The sequence below is a fragment of the Labeo rohita genome, chromosome 16 (assembly GCF_022985175.1).
Source record: "Labeo rohita strain BAU-BD-2019 chromosome 16, IGBB_LRoh.1.0, whole genome shotgun sequence".
NCBI lineage: Eukaryota > Metazoa > Chordata > Actinopteri > Cypriniformes > Cyprinidae > Labeo > Labeo rohita.
The window spans coordinates 17801105-17818838 of record NC_066884.1 but is presented as its reverse complement, the minus strand read 5'-3'; the positions used below and the strand labels follow the sequence as shown (position 1 = coordinate 17818838).

The window sequence follows — 17734 nt, the reverse complement described above, 5'->3', positions numbered from 1 at the left end:
ATTATTTTTGTTTTCTTTGCACACAAAAAGTATTCTCATAGCTTCACAGAATTACGGTTGAACCAGTGATATCACATGGACTGTTTTAATGATGTCCTTACTGTTTCTGGGCCTTGACCATGGTAGTACCCTTGCTGTCTATGTAGGGTCAGAAAGCTCTCAGATTCCGTCAAAAAATATCTTTATTTGTGTTCCGAAGATGAACAAAGGTTGTAAAAGGTTGTATGGGCTTAGAATGACATGAGGGTGAGGAATTAATGACAGAATTTTCATTTTTGAGTGAACTATCCCTTTAAGACAGGGGTCACCAGACCTGGTCCTGGAGGGCCGGTGTCCCTGCAGAGTTTAGCTCCAACCCTAATGAAACACACCTGAACCAGCTAATCAAGGTCTTACTAGGTATACTTGAAACTTCCAGGCAGGTGTGTTGAGGAAAGTTGGAGGTAAATTCTGCAGGACACCAGCCCTCCAGGAACAAGTTTGGTGACCCCTGCTTTAAGATATAAACACATCCATGTACTTAATGGTCTGGCAATAACTGCAGTGCATATTTGACAACATTAGTCTGATTCACATGTTTTATTACTTTTGTAAAAGGTAGATATATCATGTGGAGAACTAGAGTCAGTCCTGAGCTTGAATAGTTGATGATGACTGATGCCTGTATTACTTGTTATTTTGTTTTGATAAAACTGAATGTGGATCCAACTCTCTTCGTTAATTCAACAGCCATGTAACAATTGAGAGGATTTTTTGACATTATATTAAAATATTAATAAAAGGTGAGGCTCCATATCTCAGTGGTTATATTTCATAATGTGACATATGAAAATGACTGTAAATGACTGTAAAATGACTGTTTGGTCCTGTAAAACAAATCTGTGACTTTTCTTTGTGATTTGCTTTGTGATATGTAATAAATCCATAAACTATTACAATAATGTCCTTGTCAGTCCACAGAACAGTTTCAGCTCATCAAAACTTGTAAGACATCTAGTGACTGTTTAACCAAACACTAATTTCTCAATTCACATAACTGCTCCAGGAAAGACTAAACAGTAAACAGCATAAGAATAAAAGTGGTTCATTCTAAACGACCAGCTGAAAGTCTATGACTTGAAAAGGGCTCAGTTCACTTTATTTTAGGGTAACATAAAATCAATGATAGTACCATTGATAAACACAATAATCAAAATTGATCTACTTAATTTATTCCAGAGAGTCAGAGAGTAATAAGAACATGTAACAACATGCAAATATATCACCTGTTCTCCAAGAAACTGAACTTTCACTGCTTCACACTTAAACTTTACATGTTAAATTCAAGGCGCAGCTCAAAACAGCACTAAATTCCTTACAAGAAAAGCTTAAACACAAAGAAAAAAAAAGAGAGTGTGACAAAACAGTCCAGCACATCAAAGTGAGGATCAGAAGTCAAATCATCAATATTTTCAACAGAATTTATCATGAAAATATGTAATCTGTTAAAAAAAAAAAAAAACATACATCATAAAAACATACACAAAGTTAACTGTAAATAATCCAATGAAAATCTATCTTTATACTGAGGTAACCAATCAAATTTACAAATAAGGCAACCATAAACATGCACGAGTATGTTAGTCCTTTACATCCGGTTGCACCCAGCGGTCAGTCGGCATATACGTAGGAAAGATATATATTCTCTCTCATGGGACAATGCAGGTGGCTTTACGGAGAGCCAGGTATCCAGTCACCACATCTGTGGGCAACTGTCGGATGTAGGAAAACTCCTCTGTCGATGCAAAGCGCAGTTTAGTCTGAGGGTCAGTATAGTTTGCCTGGGACACAAAGATACAAACATCATTAAGCATAGTTAGATAACTAACTACTCACATAAAATAACGACTGCTTCCAAATTATTCAACAGACAACATTCTTTAACAGACTCACCGGCAGACCTGATATGTCAGAGTACTTTTTAGCAGGTTTCATAGAAGGAGGTGCATCTATGTTGCAGTCTGACAGACAAAACAGAAGACATTTGTGACCCTGGATCATCTTAAATAGGATATTTGAAGAAATAGCCAAAAATACATTGTTCCATTAAAATTATTTTTTACTTTTTGCCAAAATCAGTAGGATATTAAGTAAATGACATGTTGCATGAAGATATTTTGGAAATTACCTACCGTAAGTATATCAAAACTTTCTGAGTTGCTAAGAACTTTGTTTGGACAATTTTTAAGGTGATTTTCTAAGTATTTTGATTTTTCTGCACCCTCAGATTTCAGATTTTCAAATAGTTGTATCTTGGCCAAATATTGTCTTATCAAAAAACATCATCAACCATACATGAATGGAAAGTTTATTTATTCAGCTTTCAGATGACGTATAAATCTCAATTTTAAAAAATTGACCCTTATGACTGGTCACATTTAAATGTTGCCAAATTAAATCAACACATACAAGGCTTTAGTTCACTGACATGATATTGACTATTAGGTTAAACGTTTGTAATATTATTTTGACAGTATTAGTGTTTTTTTTTTTGTTTTTTTTTACTTTTGCAAGTGAGACTTACAGTTAGGATCATTTATATTCCAGGGCAGTGCTTTCTCTGCTGCTAAAATCTGCTTCAGATTCTTCCACGTCCGATTCTTCTTTCCTGCTGCTGCTCCACCAATACCTGAGTGCTAGTGAAGGAGGAAGAACTTATAAATGTATTGAACTCTAACAGAACACATTTTAGTCTTTACTCTAGATCAATCTTACCACAAAGTTGGGGTTTTTAAAATGAAGACATTTGGTAGAAGTCTCTACATCAACAGCTCCCACTAGTTTCCCTTCAGAAGTCGACTCCACAGGAGCAACCTGTAACAAATGCAACACCGCCAATGAGAGACATTTCGTTATCAAATAAACCATGTGGAAGGGCTTGAACTAGCTCGTACCTGAGCCGGAGTAGTTGACGTCGCAGGTTGTGTTTTTTTCTTTTTGCTGCTGTTATTATTTGGCTGCGGGGTTGTGTGGGTCGCTGGACTGATGGGTCGCTTTTTGCTCCGGGCCTGAGCAACTAACGCCGCCGCTGTCACAACTTTACCCGCCGAGAGCGTCGTTGGATTTAAATCCTTTGCTTTTGATACCCCCGGTTCAGAAGATGCAGACATTTGTCTTCATTAAGATTCAACAAACATAACCTGAAATATTTTACATACTTTTGTGAACACGTTAGCCTGCGGATAATCACAACATCCCGTTCACCCGGAAGTGATGAGAAAGTACCAGACGTTCGTATTCCGTTGCTACACTCGATTGCCCAATAGTTCCGCTAGCGTTGGAATATAATACGACAAATATAAAACAAGATATATATTCATACTGAAATAAATAATCTTTCAGGTTGTCTTATGTGTTCTACGTTTTAGTTAGATATGGAGAAAACTTGAACTGAAAACAATAATATGGACGTGCAACATAAAGTGACCAAGCCTAATATCTCTGCAATATATTTGTAATATAATTTGAAATAGGGCCAACACATTGCCCATTCCCTTTCACAGCAGTTAGCACTGAAGTGAAGTTTGATTTATGCTCTATGACAGACTCATTATAGAATACAAGAAGGTAATGGCTTTTATATTTCAATCACATGTGTTGCTGGAGGAAATAAATGACTAATTAACTTTGTTAAAAACAGATGTCAGGTAATTATTTCTCCTCTCTCTGTAGAATTTGATACATAAGCCACTACAGTGGCATTGTCCTTCACATCTCCCTTCTTGTCTTTCTTTCACTGACAAAGACAGAAAGGTAATTAAAATGTACACAGCAACACAAAATTAGATATTTCTATTTTATCAGTGTAGCTATGAATTGTGATTTTATCTGATGTACAGACCAAACCACAGTTAGCCTTTATATGAAAACTTTTTTTTCATTAAGGATGTCTAAATTGAGTTTATTTATTTGCAGCAGATACCAAGTTATAGATATATATTATTAGAAGTATCACTTTCTTCATGTTTTGCCTATTTTACATCATATCCACAGAGAGGAGACTTCAAATAGGTGAGTGTTACCTTTCGTCATTTCATTCTCTCTGTTCTTGTCCTTTCTTTGAATGCCATTACTTGTCATTTCACCTTTTCTGCCATCGCAAATGTCAACTTCAGAGTTCACTTCGTTCTCTTTCATATGGACCCCTCTGAATGTTTTGAAGTGAAATATTGCTGGAGACATAAAGAGAAAAATGTGACAGAGAAATCACCTCATGCAGAGCTACACGCTCGGTAGAACATTATGTTGTCCTTGAGTTTATTCAGTGCTGCCAGTACTTTTATCTTTTAAACTTCTACTCAAAAAGCAGGCAATGTCCTTTCTTTATTCCGCCTGGATTCTGTACAAAAATTAATGACGAAATGTGATCCTGCTGTTTTAAAAGTAAAGTTGTTGTTGAAGCATTTCTTGATTTTGTGAACATTACCTCATATTAGTTTTCAATCTTTTTCAGACAATATTCAAAGACGCCCTCACATCGACTAAGATATTTCCTCTGGCACTTCTGCAGTCTTACAGTGAATAAAACTTTCCCACAGTTTCTCCTGGTATCCTGTTGACATTGCTCGATAATTATCACTATTATCCCGCGCGTACACACACGCTCGCTCCTCTTCCTTGAAGAAAACAACTGAGATGTTGCAGGCGGCCACTGATAAGAAGGGACAGAACTCCTCTTTCCTGCTATAGTGCTGGGTCTGCATCCTCTTTTGGAAGTTGACCTGAATACATCTGTTTGGCTCACCTCAATTTAGTCCTGCTGTTGTATTTTGGTTGTACTATGGCTGAGTTACTGTTTTTATAAAAGGTTGAAAGAGGAATGGGGCAAAGAACGCACTGAACGCACTTGACGTCTCATTTATATTTCATCAAGACGATGCTGCTACAAGTGGTTGGTATGTGCGATACATAAATAAACTATAGATGGAGATTGTGTGTTGAGGTTCAATTGCAAACATCCATGAATATTTTATGAGTCAAACTTAGAATGCAATAAATGAAAGACTGGGCTTTTTTCCTGGGTCATTGTTTAGAAAGTCACTCCATCTTAGCAAACCTCAAACAAACAACTGAATACCGAGAGATGTCAGCTGTGTGCTTATGTTAGATAATGGAACAAACGGACAAAGAGCATTTCAGAACAAAATGAGACTAAATATACAGTATCAGCAGCCCAAAGTTTTGACAAATATTATAGTGTCTACTCTTTTGATTTAACAGCACCAGATATGGCACTGCTTTTTCCACAAAGACATATTATTATGTTACTACAGCATAAGCAAAGTCAAGCACACTTAAGAAATACATTTATTTTCATTTATATTTGTTTACATTTTTGCATATTAATATAGCCTTTAAACTAAAACAAGCTAAACTCTGAAGCATCTTTAAGATTTAAAATAATAATAATAATATAAGAAACACAAAATAGAGTGAAGATCCTGAATTTTATTCTAGAAAAACAATAACACTAATGATTATGACAAATCACTCTGTTATAGATGAAGCCGGTTTCATGCCGTGATGTGTGTCCACTGTTGGGAAAGTTTTACAATAACAGCACTTTGGTCAATATGTTTACACTTTTCAAAGTGATAGTTTTTAATGCTTATATAATTTTACGTAATGTCACCCATCATTCTACCTCCTACCACTTGTTTTGCACTGCTTTGATATAAACTGCTCTGTAATGTTGACATCCTGTAGTGAGATTATTTCTGCACTTTGGAAAAAGCACACACTCACTTCCTGGTTTGAGAAAAATACAAAAAGGCAACTGCAACATGCCCTTGCCCTGTGTGCTTGGCAGCTGTAAAAACCTCCCAGAGAATTATATGTTTTCATGATGCATCATCAATCAGCCATATTGGCGGCACTGAAAGCAAACAATGCCACTGAATGGAACTAGCATATTTTGCTGATTATTGCTGCAGAAAATGGTCAGTTATTGTCATGTTTTTGGTTTAGGCTATGCTAATCGGTCAGACCAGGAAAAACATGTGGAGTAGACTGCCAAATGTTATAACAAATCAAGGAGAAGAGTGCAAAAAACAGTCTGAGGAACAAAAGGCATTTGTGGTTGGCCAAACTCAACCAGGATTTCCAGGGCAAGAATCTTGACAACATTCATGTTTGTTCTTATCATTTCCTTTCAGGTTGGTGAAATAATTACGCTAATATCTTAATTAATACTGCTTGTACATATCTTTACCACCTATTAACTTCAGTTTATCAAACTATTGCCCCTTTTCCTGCTTACTAAGTCCATCTTTATATGATTTAGCAGCTTCCACACGTTTTTTTATGGTTTAGACAGCATAAATTAGCAGAAAAACATATTCAGCAGTACATTACCATGTAATCAATGCTGTTACATCTGAGTACCTCCAATCTGACCGTGCTTCCGGGTAACTGACCAAACTGTGATGTAAGTGCAAACCAGTGGTCTCAAATGATGCCCAAAATGTACCAAAAACTTTAAAGAGGTATAGCCCGAAAGGCAATAACAATGCAGCTTTCAAATAAAAAATACACTAGTCATAAACATACTTATCTTAACTATGTAAGTATGTTTATGACTAGTGTATTTTTATTTGAATGCTGTATTGTTATTGCCTTTCTGTCCTCTTTAAAAGGAAAGCAAAATTAAAATAGTTGTGCATATGATTTTGGTGCAAATTCACCCGTCACTTCATAACATATCTTCTGCTGTTGTTCATGCAAAGCATCAAACAACAATGTTAACACTGTTTAAGTGAAACAAAGTGTCGATTTTCCTCTTCGGCCTAGGTCATTTTAGTAATTTTTGCATTTTGTTGTGCCAGTACATTTCATAAATCAGAATTATATCATGAATATTTTACAAATAAACCATTTTATTTCTACATCTAATATCTAACCCGCATAATTACTGCTCCCGAGTCGGTTTCTCTGGCTTCTCTGTTCATATGTCAGTGTTAAGCAGAAAGACAGGAGGTTAAACAGAAGCAGCGGTGTTTCAATATGGGAATTTTACTCTTCGGCCTACGTCATTTTATTCATTTTTGTATTAGTATTGACCAGTATTGTTAAATCAGTATTGATCGAAGTGCTGTTATTTTAAAACTTTCCCAACAGTGAACCCACATAACAGCATTCATTTGGCCTTATCTGTAATCAAGTGTTTTCGTGACACGTCATCAGTCAGCCATATTGGTGGCACTGAACGTAAACAATTCAACTGAACTGAAAGGAATGGAATTTTGCTGATTATTGCTGCTGAAAACGGTCAATTATTGTCATGTTTTGGGCTGTGCTAATCAGTCGGACTGGGAAAAACATTTGGAGTACTATTACTTTAAAACTTTCCCAACAGTGAACCCACATAACAGCATTCATTTGGCCTTATCTGTAATCGAGTGTTTTCGTCACACGTCATCAGTCGGCCATATTGGTGGCACTGAACGTAAACAATGCAACTGAACTGAAAGGAATGGAATTATTGTCATGTTTTGGGCTGTACTAATCTGTTGGACTGGGAAAAACATTTGGAGTACTATTATTTTAAATAATTTGGAGTATTATTATTCTTTTGTTGGACCAATGTAGTTCATAAATCAGAATTATATGATGAATAAAGCTAGATAACCACCATGTATTTACTATAAAAACTGTAAAAACAGCATCCTGTTTGGATGTGTTAGCAAAAATTAAAACTCTCTCACTTTCAGAAGAGAAGCTCTGCAGCTTTTTTCTTCACAGCTGACTTATTTATTTACTCAGACAGTTAGATGCTTGATGTTAATAATATTCCTACTGTCCAATCATTGCTTTCCCACTTTTGTGCACCAGAGGCCATTAATGCCTTTGCATTGACAGTTCTCTTCCGGGTTGATAGAGTGGGCGGGTCTCTTCAGATGCTCAGTCTCCGTTAGACCGAGTAGCGGCGCTCAGTGCTTTCAGCCGGAGCGCAGCGCTCGTCCCGCGGACGGAGTGTCCTCGATATTCGGCCAATTTACACCATAATTACCAGCGAACAGGCCGCCCTGCGCCCACTAAACTAAAGGGTTAACATTCCCCCTCGGAACGAGACGGCGGATCTGGCGAAAAGCGCTGTATTTCGGGCCAGCTCTCCGCTCGATCATGTTTGGGATTAATTTTTGAGGTACTACGGGCTGAAGATCACATTTTTTTCCAGCGTGTGGAGACTCAGATCTGCACTGGGACGAAGCGAAAGGACTCAGCGCTGTCGAAACGAGAGAGGGTAAAATCATTTCATTTCTACATCCAGCGTCCAACCCGCATAATTAGCGCTCCGGGTCGGTTTCTCGGGCTCTTTTTCTGGTCTGTTCGTATGTCAGTGTTAAACAGAAAGACAGGAGGTTAAACAGGAGCAGCGGTGTTTCAATACGGGAATTCGACTTTTTAAAGCGTCAAGAAAATGTCTTGTATACATGGCAAACGGACACAGTGAAGGCATGTATGGCAACCCGTTATAACAAATTTCGCCCTTTAACGCTAGCTAGTGTGTTTGATTATATTGCTAACGTTACTTATTGAGTAATTTACTAATAGGTAAACAATAAGGAATACATTTGCTACAGTATTAGCATTATTAATCTCTGTTAACGTTTATAAAAACACTATTCATTGCTAGTTCATGTTAGTTAAAGTCCAGTAATGCAGTTGCAACTTTAGTATTCATGTATTAGTATATGTTGAAATGACTTAGTAGGATTCAAGTAGAATTTTCCATTGTTAGTTCATGTTAACTAATGGAGTCGACTATTGTTAACAAATGAAACATTTATTTGCCTATATTTTTTACTGTTTGGCTACTTATTCAGGTTCTTGTATTCATTCTAGTGGTTAGTACTACCTTTCTCATCCTAGTAAAGATTAGAGACGCTAGTATCTCATTTTTATCTATTACTAGTTGCAAATGTTTTTTACTCTGCTAATGTAATTATTTGTCAAAATGGCTTCTTTATAGGTACATTAAAAATGTTACAGCAGTTGAAATATGTATTGCTGTCTTATAAAGATGTACTAATATTTAGTTATCATTAGGAAAACTGGAATGGATATTAATAACCCATAAAATAGACGTTAGTACGAATACATTCTAGTCAGAAATAAATGTCTTATGTCTGAATTACAAATTCCTTTAGAATCAATTTGTTACTGGAAACATTAGAGTAGTTACTTGTAATTTTGGGATAGTGACTAGTAACAAAGGAGTTAGTACTGTTAACTAATTAATATGTACTAGTAGTGACTTATTTAAAGGATACTAGTCACCACTGTAAGAAGTGGGATCTAGTATGTAATGAGTAGCTACTAGTGAAGCATGTTTGCAAAAAATTTACAATGAAAGTCAACTAGTCACTGTTGGATTACTTGAAAATCCTTGATATAAGTGCTTCGCTGTTCAGATTGACGTTGCTGTTCAGACATTTGCTCTTTTGAGGGCTGCTCCAATGTGTAGGAAGAGTCAGAGAAGTAGGCTGACATTAAAAAGAAGTGATCATGGAAGTGAGCTGCTTCTATTCTTCCGCTGTCGAATTCAGTGATGTGAAACTTTGACCCCCAGATGCCTTGTTTGTGTGTTTGAATTATATAATTCAGCTATGCTTATTACTGAATAGCACTTGTCTGCAAAAAGAGCTGTTTTATGCTTCACTGGCTCTCAGGAGCCCATTGATGACATGACAGGCGAAATTGAGCATGCTTTTGTCGAACGCCCCAAGTTGTCATAATCGCGTATTGTGTTGCGTGCTGCTTAAGCACGACTAAATAAGTTGTCAGTCATGCTTACAGCCAATGACGCCCCTCGAACTGCTGGCAGATCGGGCAGCGTCCACTCCTTTAAATTTGATTACATTTGGAGCTCTGTGGTGGGGCCGTTTTTATAGATCCAGCGGATGATTGATCATCAAGACAGACGGTGCACTTATGTCTCAGTAATCACTGGAAGGACCATTAGAAGATGAGAGCGTGGAGATGGCAGGCGGTGGGCCCCTGAGTCAAAAATGAAGCTGTACAAGCAGAGGGTGAAGAAACGGATCTGTCATGTTTTTTCACAGAGGAGAGAACGAGCGATCCATTATTTATCTGCTGCTACTTTCACTGGCCTTCTTCTTGGCTCTAAACAGCGCACCGGCTATGTGGATTTTGGACAGACCCCCGGCTACATGCGTGCTTTAGTTGGGGGGAATTGATAGTCCCAGTGTGTGAGGGGGTAAAACGTAGCCTGGGGGCATCAAATGGTAGCTGAGCTTGGAGAATACGTTAAACCATAAAGGGTAGAGGCAAAGCATCGCTTTGAGACTGTAATATATCTCTAGTCTGTGCAGTATTGTTTTGGGGTTTTTTTGGTTAATAATTCATAGCATCAAAACAAGATTTTGTGTGTCAGGCAGATTTTTGTTTGAATAATTTTTACTGTAACTTTATGTTATTTCTAAAACTCCAAAACCACAACTGAAAGTAAGATTACAAAACTATATTATAGTACTGCACAAAAATGTGTAGAATAAAGCAGTAGAATTAAATGAAAAGGAGAAAGTACATGAGATGTAAATTTAAAATGATGAAGAGTAATATAAACTAAGGCGGAAAAAGAGCAAAACAAAAAAATAATGAACCATTTTAAAGAAAAAAAAACAGTTATAATAATACCACTGGCATTCACTAATTTAATAATCATTTCATGCAGTTGAAAAAATAAATAAATGGATAAAAATAATGAACAGTCCTACTGGTAAAAATATCAGTTATGATAATATGGTGGCATTTTTTTTAAATGATTCTGCAGTCTTTTTTAATGGACATATTGGTAAATTGAATGGGATAGTTCACCCAAAAATGAAAATTACCCTATGATTTAATTACCCTCAAGCCATCCTAGGCTTTCTTCTTTCAGATGAATACACTCAGTTGTATTTAAAAACAAAATATAAGCTTTATAATCGCAGTGAAAGGCTGTTGAGATTTTAACGTCCAGTAAAGTGCATCCATCCATGATTTCGAAACAGTTAATTCGAATCAGTTTTGAGCATAAACCCCTCCCTTCCGTAAGCCTACTCTGCTCTGATTGGTCAGCTGGCCAAGTCTCTTGTGATTGGCACAGGGAGGAGTACTTGAGCAAATTAGTGAGTGCTACCATCTGTGTTGCCAAGTCTGCGGTTGTTTTTGATGTTGCGGATTAAAGCGACCCCAATAATGTCATATTTAGCACCTGGAATGTGAATGTACCTGGGGAACCCCGACAAAAAGCGTGTATTTTACATCCTGGAAAACCTTTTGTTGTGAAAACCTGGCAACCCTAAGCATGCACTTTTACATTAAAAAATAGCAAGCGAATCATGCCCATAGCTAACGTTTAGCTGCTAAACAGTAAACACTTAACTGAACAATAATCGTGGATACATTAGACAAACTGATTAAACAATACAGCTTGTAAACCAAAGTTACATTCTTTATTATTAAACAGAGTAACAAGAACAATGACAGTCTACATTAATCAACACATTCTTAGGAAACAGTGGGTTCACTGTCAGTTATCAGAACTATTTCAGTAAGACAGTAATATTGTGGTTTACCTAGAAACGTAAAGCTGCACTAGGTGTACATCACATATTAGCACAAAAAAAAAGATATTTTGAGCGCTCACTTGAAAATTTACACATAACGTATGTGTGGTTCGGAGATGCTTGTTGATCTAAATAAAGAAGATTAGAAGCCAAAGAAGATAAAGTAGATCGGTAACAGGCAGAAGATTCGAAAATATGTTGACTCTTTCTTTTGAGAGGCAATATCTTTGTGTAATGCACATTTTTGATTAACAGACTGTTTACATTGAAGGATAGCTACGGTACAAACTGCAAAAATGGTATTTTTCGAAAACCCATATGACCTGCTCTTTAAGTCCGCCCCTTTACAATCACCCACATCTCAAAATCCAGTCAACAACAGCTGAACAGCTTTTTTCCTTTTTTGATAATCTGTTACCCTAAGATTTACGTCACAGTATGGAATAAAATATCTGCTGCTACTTCCGTTTCATCGTGACTAACTTGAAAACCCAAAAAGTCATTAATAACATAATGTTCTTGGCAATAGATAAGGTCAGGCAGATGTGAAAGTAGCTCAGCGCTGAGAAATCTCGGAGAGGGGAGACTGCCGGGTCCTACATTTATAGGAAATGAATCATATTCCACGGGACTGGGCTGTGCAGAGCAGCATGCTGTTTCCCCTCTCAGCAAGACTTCAGCAGAACTGCAGATGTGCATCCCTAATGCGTACAGTGCTCGGCATGTGCATGCGCACGCTCGATTGCGCGAGCGAGGCGCACGTTGTCGGACTGACAGTGGGAGCGGCTCTGCGTTTGACACGCTGCTCTGCGTTCGCCTTGAGCTTGGTGCTCGATGTGCGAGTTTATGCTGGTGTGTGTTTGCCGATGTTTGTGTTGGGGAAGGGGGGGTGTTTAGTGTGTTCCTCCAAGAGGCTTTGGAACAATAGTCCCATTCTGTGACTCTCCCTAGCTGCTGCCCAGGCCTGGCCGAGCGCTTGCCAGAACAGACAGACAGATGGAAGGGATCGTGTTCCTGCCGGCACCTGGCATCACAGAGCACAGGAATGCCATTGTTCCTCAGTAACCCAGCGTCCGACTCGCTTTCCTGGACAGGCAATGTCGAAGCGAGGGTGGAACTGAATTATAAGTCGCATGACGCAATGAATAACAGTTAGAGTGCCGTTGACCGTCATTGGCAACGTCTGACATGAGAGCTTGGGAGAGTGAAAGCTTATGAAGCAAAACCTAGGACTGTTGCCCAGGGTCGTCGGTAATGGATTAGATTAAGACCCTCCGTTAGCACTTGTGAAGCACTCTGATATTGACATTTGGGTTAATGGGGATCTCCAGAGGCCCGGTTGATAGCAGCTGCTAGACGAGACGGGACCTTAAAGGCCATATTTTAATACGTAAGCCTTAAATAGGAATGACCGCAAACAAATAATATTTCATCACTTTTCCTGTTCCTCATAGTCAGAAACCACAGTTTGCTCAAGCTTCATATCTAACCTTAATCTGTTTGTTTGATTTAAAGTTTCCCCAGTCTGATCTCTTCAAGACTGCAGAACTAAGTTAGAAATAGTGTCACTGTTGTAGATGGTTTTAAAGGTCACATATTGTACACCTTTCTGGAGGTTTATTTTAGCTGTTGATGTTCTTAAGAAAATATATTTGCGGTATAGGTGCCAAAAACAATCTCAATATATGTCTACAGCTCCTCTTTTAGGAGCTCTGTGAAGAACAGGTCAATTTTGGCCCGTCTAATTAATATTCATGAGCCTCTCTTCTGATTGGCCTGTTGATTTTTGAGTGACGCAGGTAACTAGGGTTATGTATGCTGTAGCCTGCTGTGGCTTGGTGATACTCAACAGGATGTCTTTGTCTTTCCACAGAGAGAAGAGAGGGTAATTATTCGTTTTATTTTTTTTCAAACACCAAATGTAGTAAGCTACGTAACTATTGCTTTAGTAAAGCCCCTTTCACACTGCACGTTGATTCCAGAAAATTGCCGGAAAGTTGCCAGAGTGCCTTCTGTGTGAATGCAACCACGTCCCGGGATTGATTCTGGGAACGATCCCGGATTGGGAACCTAGTAACATTGCTGGGGTCAGTCCCGGAACGAGCACTGTGTGAACAAAAGCCAGAACCAATGCCATACAGGCTGTGTTGTAGTGATGATGCACGTTATTGTGCGAGTCTTAATGACGAAAAAATATGTGCAAACTGGAATGAAGCAGTGATCAGGGATTGTTCGACAGTTTAGTTTCAGTTTAGTGCAACGCACGCGTCGCATTTCACGTCACGCGTCTTTACGGGATCTTTATGAGTTGTGTGTAAAGCATGCATAGATTCAGGAAAATCACTGTGTGAATGAACCAAATTAGACAATTCTGGAAACGAATCATGGGGCACATTATCCGTGTATTTTCCATAATTGCTGTGTGAAAGAGGCTAAAGCTGACGTGCCACTGGTTTCTTATATCAATGTCCGTACAATGATGCAGTTTCCTGACATCCATCGACTGAACAGCATTTTCTTGACTTGTTTCCATGTTGTTGTTGCTCAGCAATGGCATGGATGTGATGTTGTCTGTGGGTTTGGCAAAAGGAGGGTGGGATGGTGATTTGTGCTCGGGGTGGTGACTAAAGGCGGTGACTGAGTATTTCGAACGTCACAATTTTACGGCATCACAGCAGTTTATGAAAAGGTACAGCTACTTTATGGAGGCTGTGTGCATTTTACTGTGGATTGACTATGTTGAAACTTATATGGTAGTTACATAGCCCCTAGACCTCGGTTATCATGAAAAAAAACTTCAGTTTTGACAATATGGGACCTTTAAATGTATTTCTGTCCTAATGGTTTGCTCATTGTGACCATTCGTGTATGCAGTAGACACCTGTATTCCATACATTGACATCCTTAAATGCACAGTGGAAACTAAATTGCTATAAAATTATTTCTTGGAAGGTTATATACTTTTAAATGGATAGTTCACCCAAAAAATGAAAAGAACTCCATGATTTACTCACCCTCAAGCCATCCTAGATGTTTGACTTTCTTTTTTCAGATGAATACTATTGTAAAATGTAAATGTAAATATGTAGCTTCCAAGCTTTATAATGGCAGTGAATGGCTGCTGAGCTTTTGAAGTCCAATAAAGTGCATCTATCCATCATAAAAAGTGCTCCACATAGTTCCAGGGTGTTAATAAAGGCCTCCTGAAGTGATTTGATGCTTTTTTGTTAAAAAATGACCATATTTAAAGCCAAGAGGAGACTGGATTTCCTTTGCTGTAAACGAACCTACGCCTTCCGCTGGAACGCCACTCTCTCGTGAACACACTTACAGCAGTTAGCGGAAGCTAGAGATTATGGTTTATAAAGTTTTAAATATGAATATTTTACTTACACAAACGCATTGATTCGCTTCAAAAGGCCTTTATTAACCCCCGGAGATGTGTGGAGCACTTTTTTATGATGGATGGATGCACTTTTTTGGACTTCAAAATCTCAAAAGCCATTCACTGCCATTATTAAGCTTTGAAGAGCCAGGACATTTTTTTTTTAACAACTCAGATTGTATTAATCTGAAAAAAGAAAGTCATATACACTTAGAATGGCTTGAGGGTAAGTAAAATGTGGTAATTTTCATTTTTGGGTGAACTATCCCTAATTAAATTAAAAACAGTTTTAGGATCTAAGATAGCTCTGCCCCCCAAAGTCACGCCATTGGTTGAGGGAGTGTTGCTATGTTGGACTGGTCAAAATAACAGAATGAATGTTTAGCACCACGTAACCACAGTGTTTACATATTTTGAGGAAATCAGTCTATAAATGGCATGAACAGAAAGTAAATCGAAAACTTTAACTAAAAGTTAATGTTTATGTTATTTAAAATAACAAACATGTTTAATGGTTGCAGCTTTAGTTAACTGTAGTAACCCTGCATGGTCACATTTAGCAACTAAAGCGGTTTGACTTGAAATGGTGTGAGGAACTGAAACATTGGTTGATGTAGAAAGAAAGACAGCCAGACAGAGAGGGGGAACTGTCCTGTGAGCGGTGGAGCAGTAGACAGATGAGATCAGCATAATATTCCTCAGATGCCAAAGTTTCTTTTGAAAAAGTAAAGTGAAAATATGGAAATGCAACCTGAATATTGGTAAGTTTTCAGTGGTAGCATGTTCTGTATGTATCTAATATGTGAGGGAAATGGATCTATGGAACATAAAGAAAATATATTGTTGTGTTTTTTTCATGAAGATGATGTAGTTACCAACGTTCTTTAAAATAAACTACCAGCCAAAAGTTTTTAAACAGTAAGATTTTTTTTTTTTTTTTTTTTTTTTTTTTTTAAAGAAGTCTCTTCTACTATAGCAAAAGCAGTAATATTGTGATATATTTTTACTGTTTAAAATATTTGAATTTAAAATATTTTTAAATGTAATTTATTCCTTATTTTGGTAAGGAAATTATAGAAATTATTACAATGATTATACTGTTATTTATCAAGGATGCTTTAAATGAATGTTGCAAAATTTCTGTTTCCCATAAATGCTGTTCTTCTGAACTTTCCATTCATCAAAGAAACCTGAAAAAAAAATTCAACATAATAATAATAAAAATAATAAATGTTTTTGAGCAGCAAATCAGAATATTAGAATGATTACTAAAAGATCATGTGACTGAAGTAATGATGCTAAATATTCAGCTTTGAAATCACAGGAATAAATTACATTTTAAAAAATATTCAAATAGAAAACAGTTATTTTAAATAGTAAAAATATCTCAAAATGTTACTGTTTTTGCTGTACTTTGCATCAAATAAATGCAGGCTTGGTGAGAAGAGACTCCTTTTAAAAAAACAAATCTTACTGTTAAAATACTTTTGACTGGTAGTGTCTTCTTTGATGTTCTGGAAAGGAAAGTAAGTAATACAGGTGTGGAACGACACAAGGGTTTGTGTCAAATCATATCAAAATTTTTACTTTTTGGGTAAACTATCCCTTGAAGTTCCAACCATGTGTTTGACTGACAGAGGCAGCTGGGCTATAATTAGATTTGCTCCAGACTCCTATTGCTGTGAAGATGCAGATCTCCAGCTTATGGTCCACTGCCTAACAAATTCACCATAATGATGATCTTTAAGATTTCTCATTCGATAGGGGGCAATATCTGTAGGAAATGTTGACAGGCTTTTTTGTGACAATGTTTTACTGTTCAACGCTGATCTGAAAGGAAATTAAACCTCATTAGGACTGATTTGATCTGTGGTCTGTCGGCTGACTTCGCATGTTTTTTAAGTCAGGCTGTCTAACCGATAGCGTGACATCATCTTCAAGCTGCCATTTTGAATCCCCACTTCTTGAAACTGCATTTGGAGCATATTTGGCATTGTTGACATTAACAAGATTATTTCTTCTCATAGTGGGCTGGAGGATGGTTAATCACAGGAGATCCCCTTCTCCACGCATTGGGACTCTACTTTGATTTCCTTTCATCTTCGCTCCACACGTCTCTCTTGCTATCAATCCCTCTCTCTTTCTCTTTCCCTCCTCCTCTGTTTCGTTCAGTCTGTCTTTCTCTGAGGTTCTTTCTCTGTCATGTTTAGCAGTGAATCATTTTGCCTTCAAGCATAAGGACCTAAATGCAATATCATAATTTTCTGATCTGTGTCACTTGAGAGACAGTGATCTAAATTGATGTTTTGTGATGGCCAGAACATTATAGGCAAGTACTGTGCTAGTAAAACTCATTTTATCCTCCCTCAGTTGCAATATAAGCGAAATATATATCTGGAAATGGTTCAGTAGAGCATCTGGCTGAACTTCAGAATTAGGCTGGAGTAATGAGTTAGTTGTCCACTTGTTTCCGTGTCCTAATGAAGTCAGAGACATTAAACTATATTAAGTGGCGGATGGCATAATGGCTCAGGATGTAAAGTGACTGGATTTAGATCGGATAACAGAGGCACAAAGGAAACAGGCAGATTACATTGTGATAAAGAGATGTGCGCTGAACAGAACTATAGAAACCGGGCTGTTGGTCGAGTTACAGACGCGTGTACTGAAGGGAACAGAACCTGGGATTGAGATTGGGTTACACCGTTGAAGAGAGAGCTGCGTTGTGTAGATGTGA

The 17734-nt window shown here is 37.6% G+C and overlaps 2 protein-coding genes across 2 annotated transcripts in view; one reads left to right on the top strand and one right to left on the bottom strand.

Moving 5' to 3' along the window:
- Window positions 1-1116: 1116 nt before the first annotated feature.
- Window positions 1117-3282, bottom strand: ino80c (INO80 complex subunit C). Its single transcript, XM_051130983.1, has 5 exons — window positions 2934-3282; window positions 2755-2853; window positions 2564-2675; window positions 1933-2000; window positions 1117-1820 (listed from the first exon to the last, which is right to left on the bottom strand). Exons 1-5 carry the CDS (start codon window positions 3147-3149, stop codon window positions 1689-1691), a joined length of 627 nt encoding a protein of 208 aa, XP_050986940.1. The 5' UTR covers window positions 3150-3282; the 3' UTR covers window positions 1117-1688.
- Window positions 3283-7950: 4668 nt separating this feature from the next.
- The window catches only part of galnt1 (UDP-N-acetyl-alpha-D-galactosamine:polypeptide N-acetylgalactosaminyltransferase 1), a 125937-nt gene continuing 116153 nt past the window's right edge, over window positions 7951-17734 (top strand). The window contains exon 1 of the mRNA XM_051130973.1: window positions 7951-8281. The gene's annotated coding sequence lies outside the window, so the exon portion shown is untranslated. The remainder of the gene's footprint in view (window positions 8282-17734) is intronic.

Coding starts and splice junctions, on each gene's coding strand:
- ino80c (XM_051130983.1), bottom strand. CDS start 3,149: ATGTCTGCATCTTCTGAACCGGGGGTATCAAAAGCAAAGGATTTAAAT. Junction 2,854..2,933: donor CGTCAACTACTCCGGCTCAG/GTACGAGCTAGT, acceptor CATTTGTTACAG/GTTGCTCCTGTGGAGTCGAC. Junction 2,676..2,754: donor TTAAAAACCCCAACTTTGTG/GTAAGATTGATC, acceptor CTCCTTCACTAG/CACTCAGGTATTGGTGGAGC.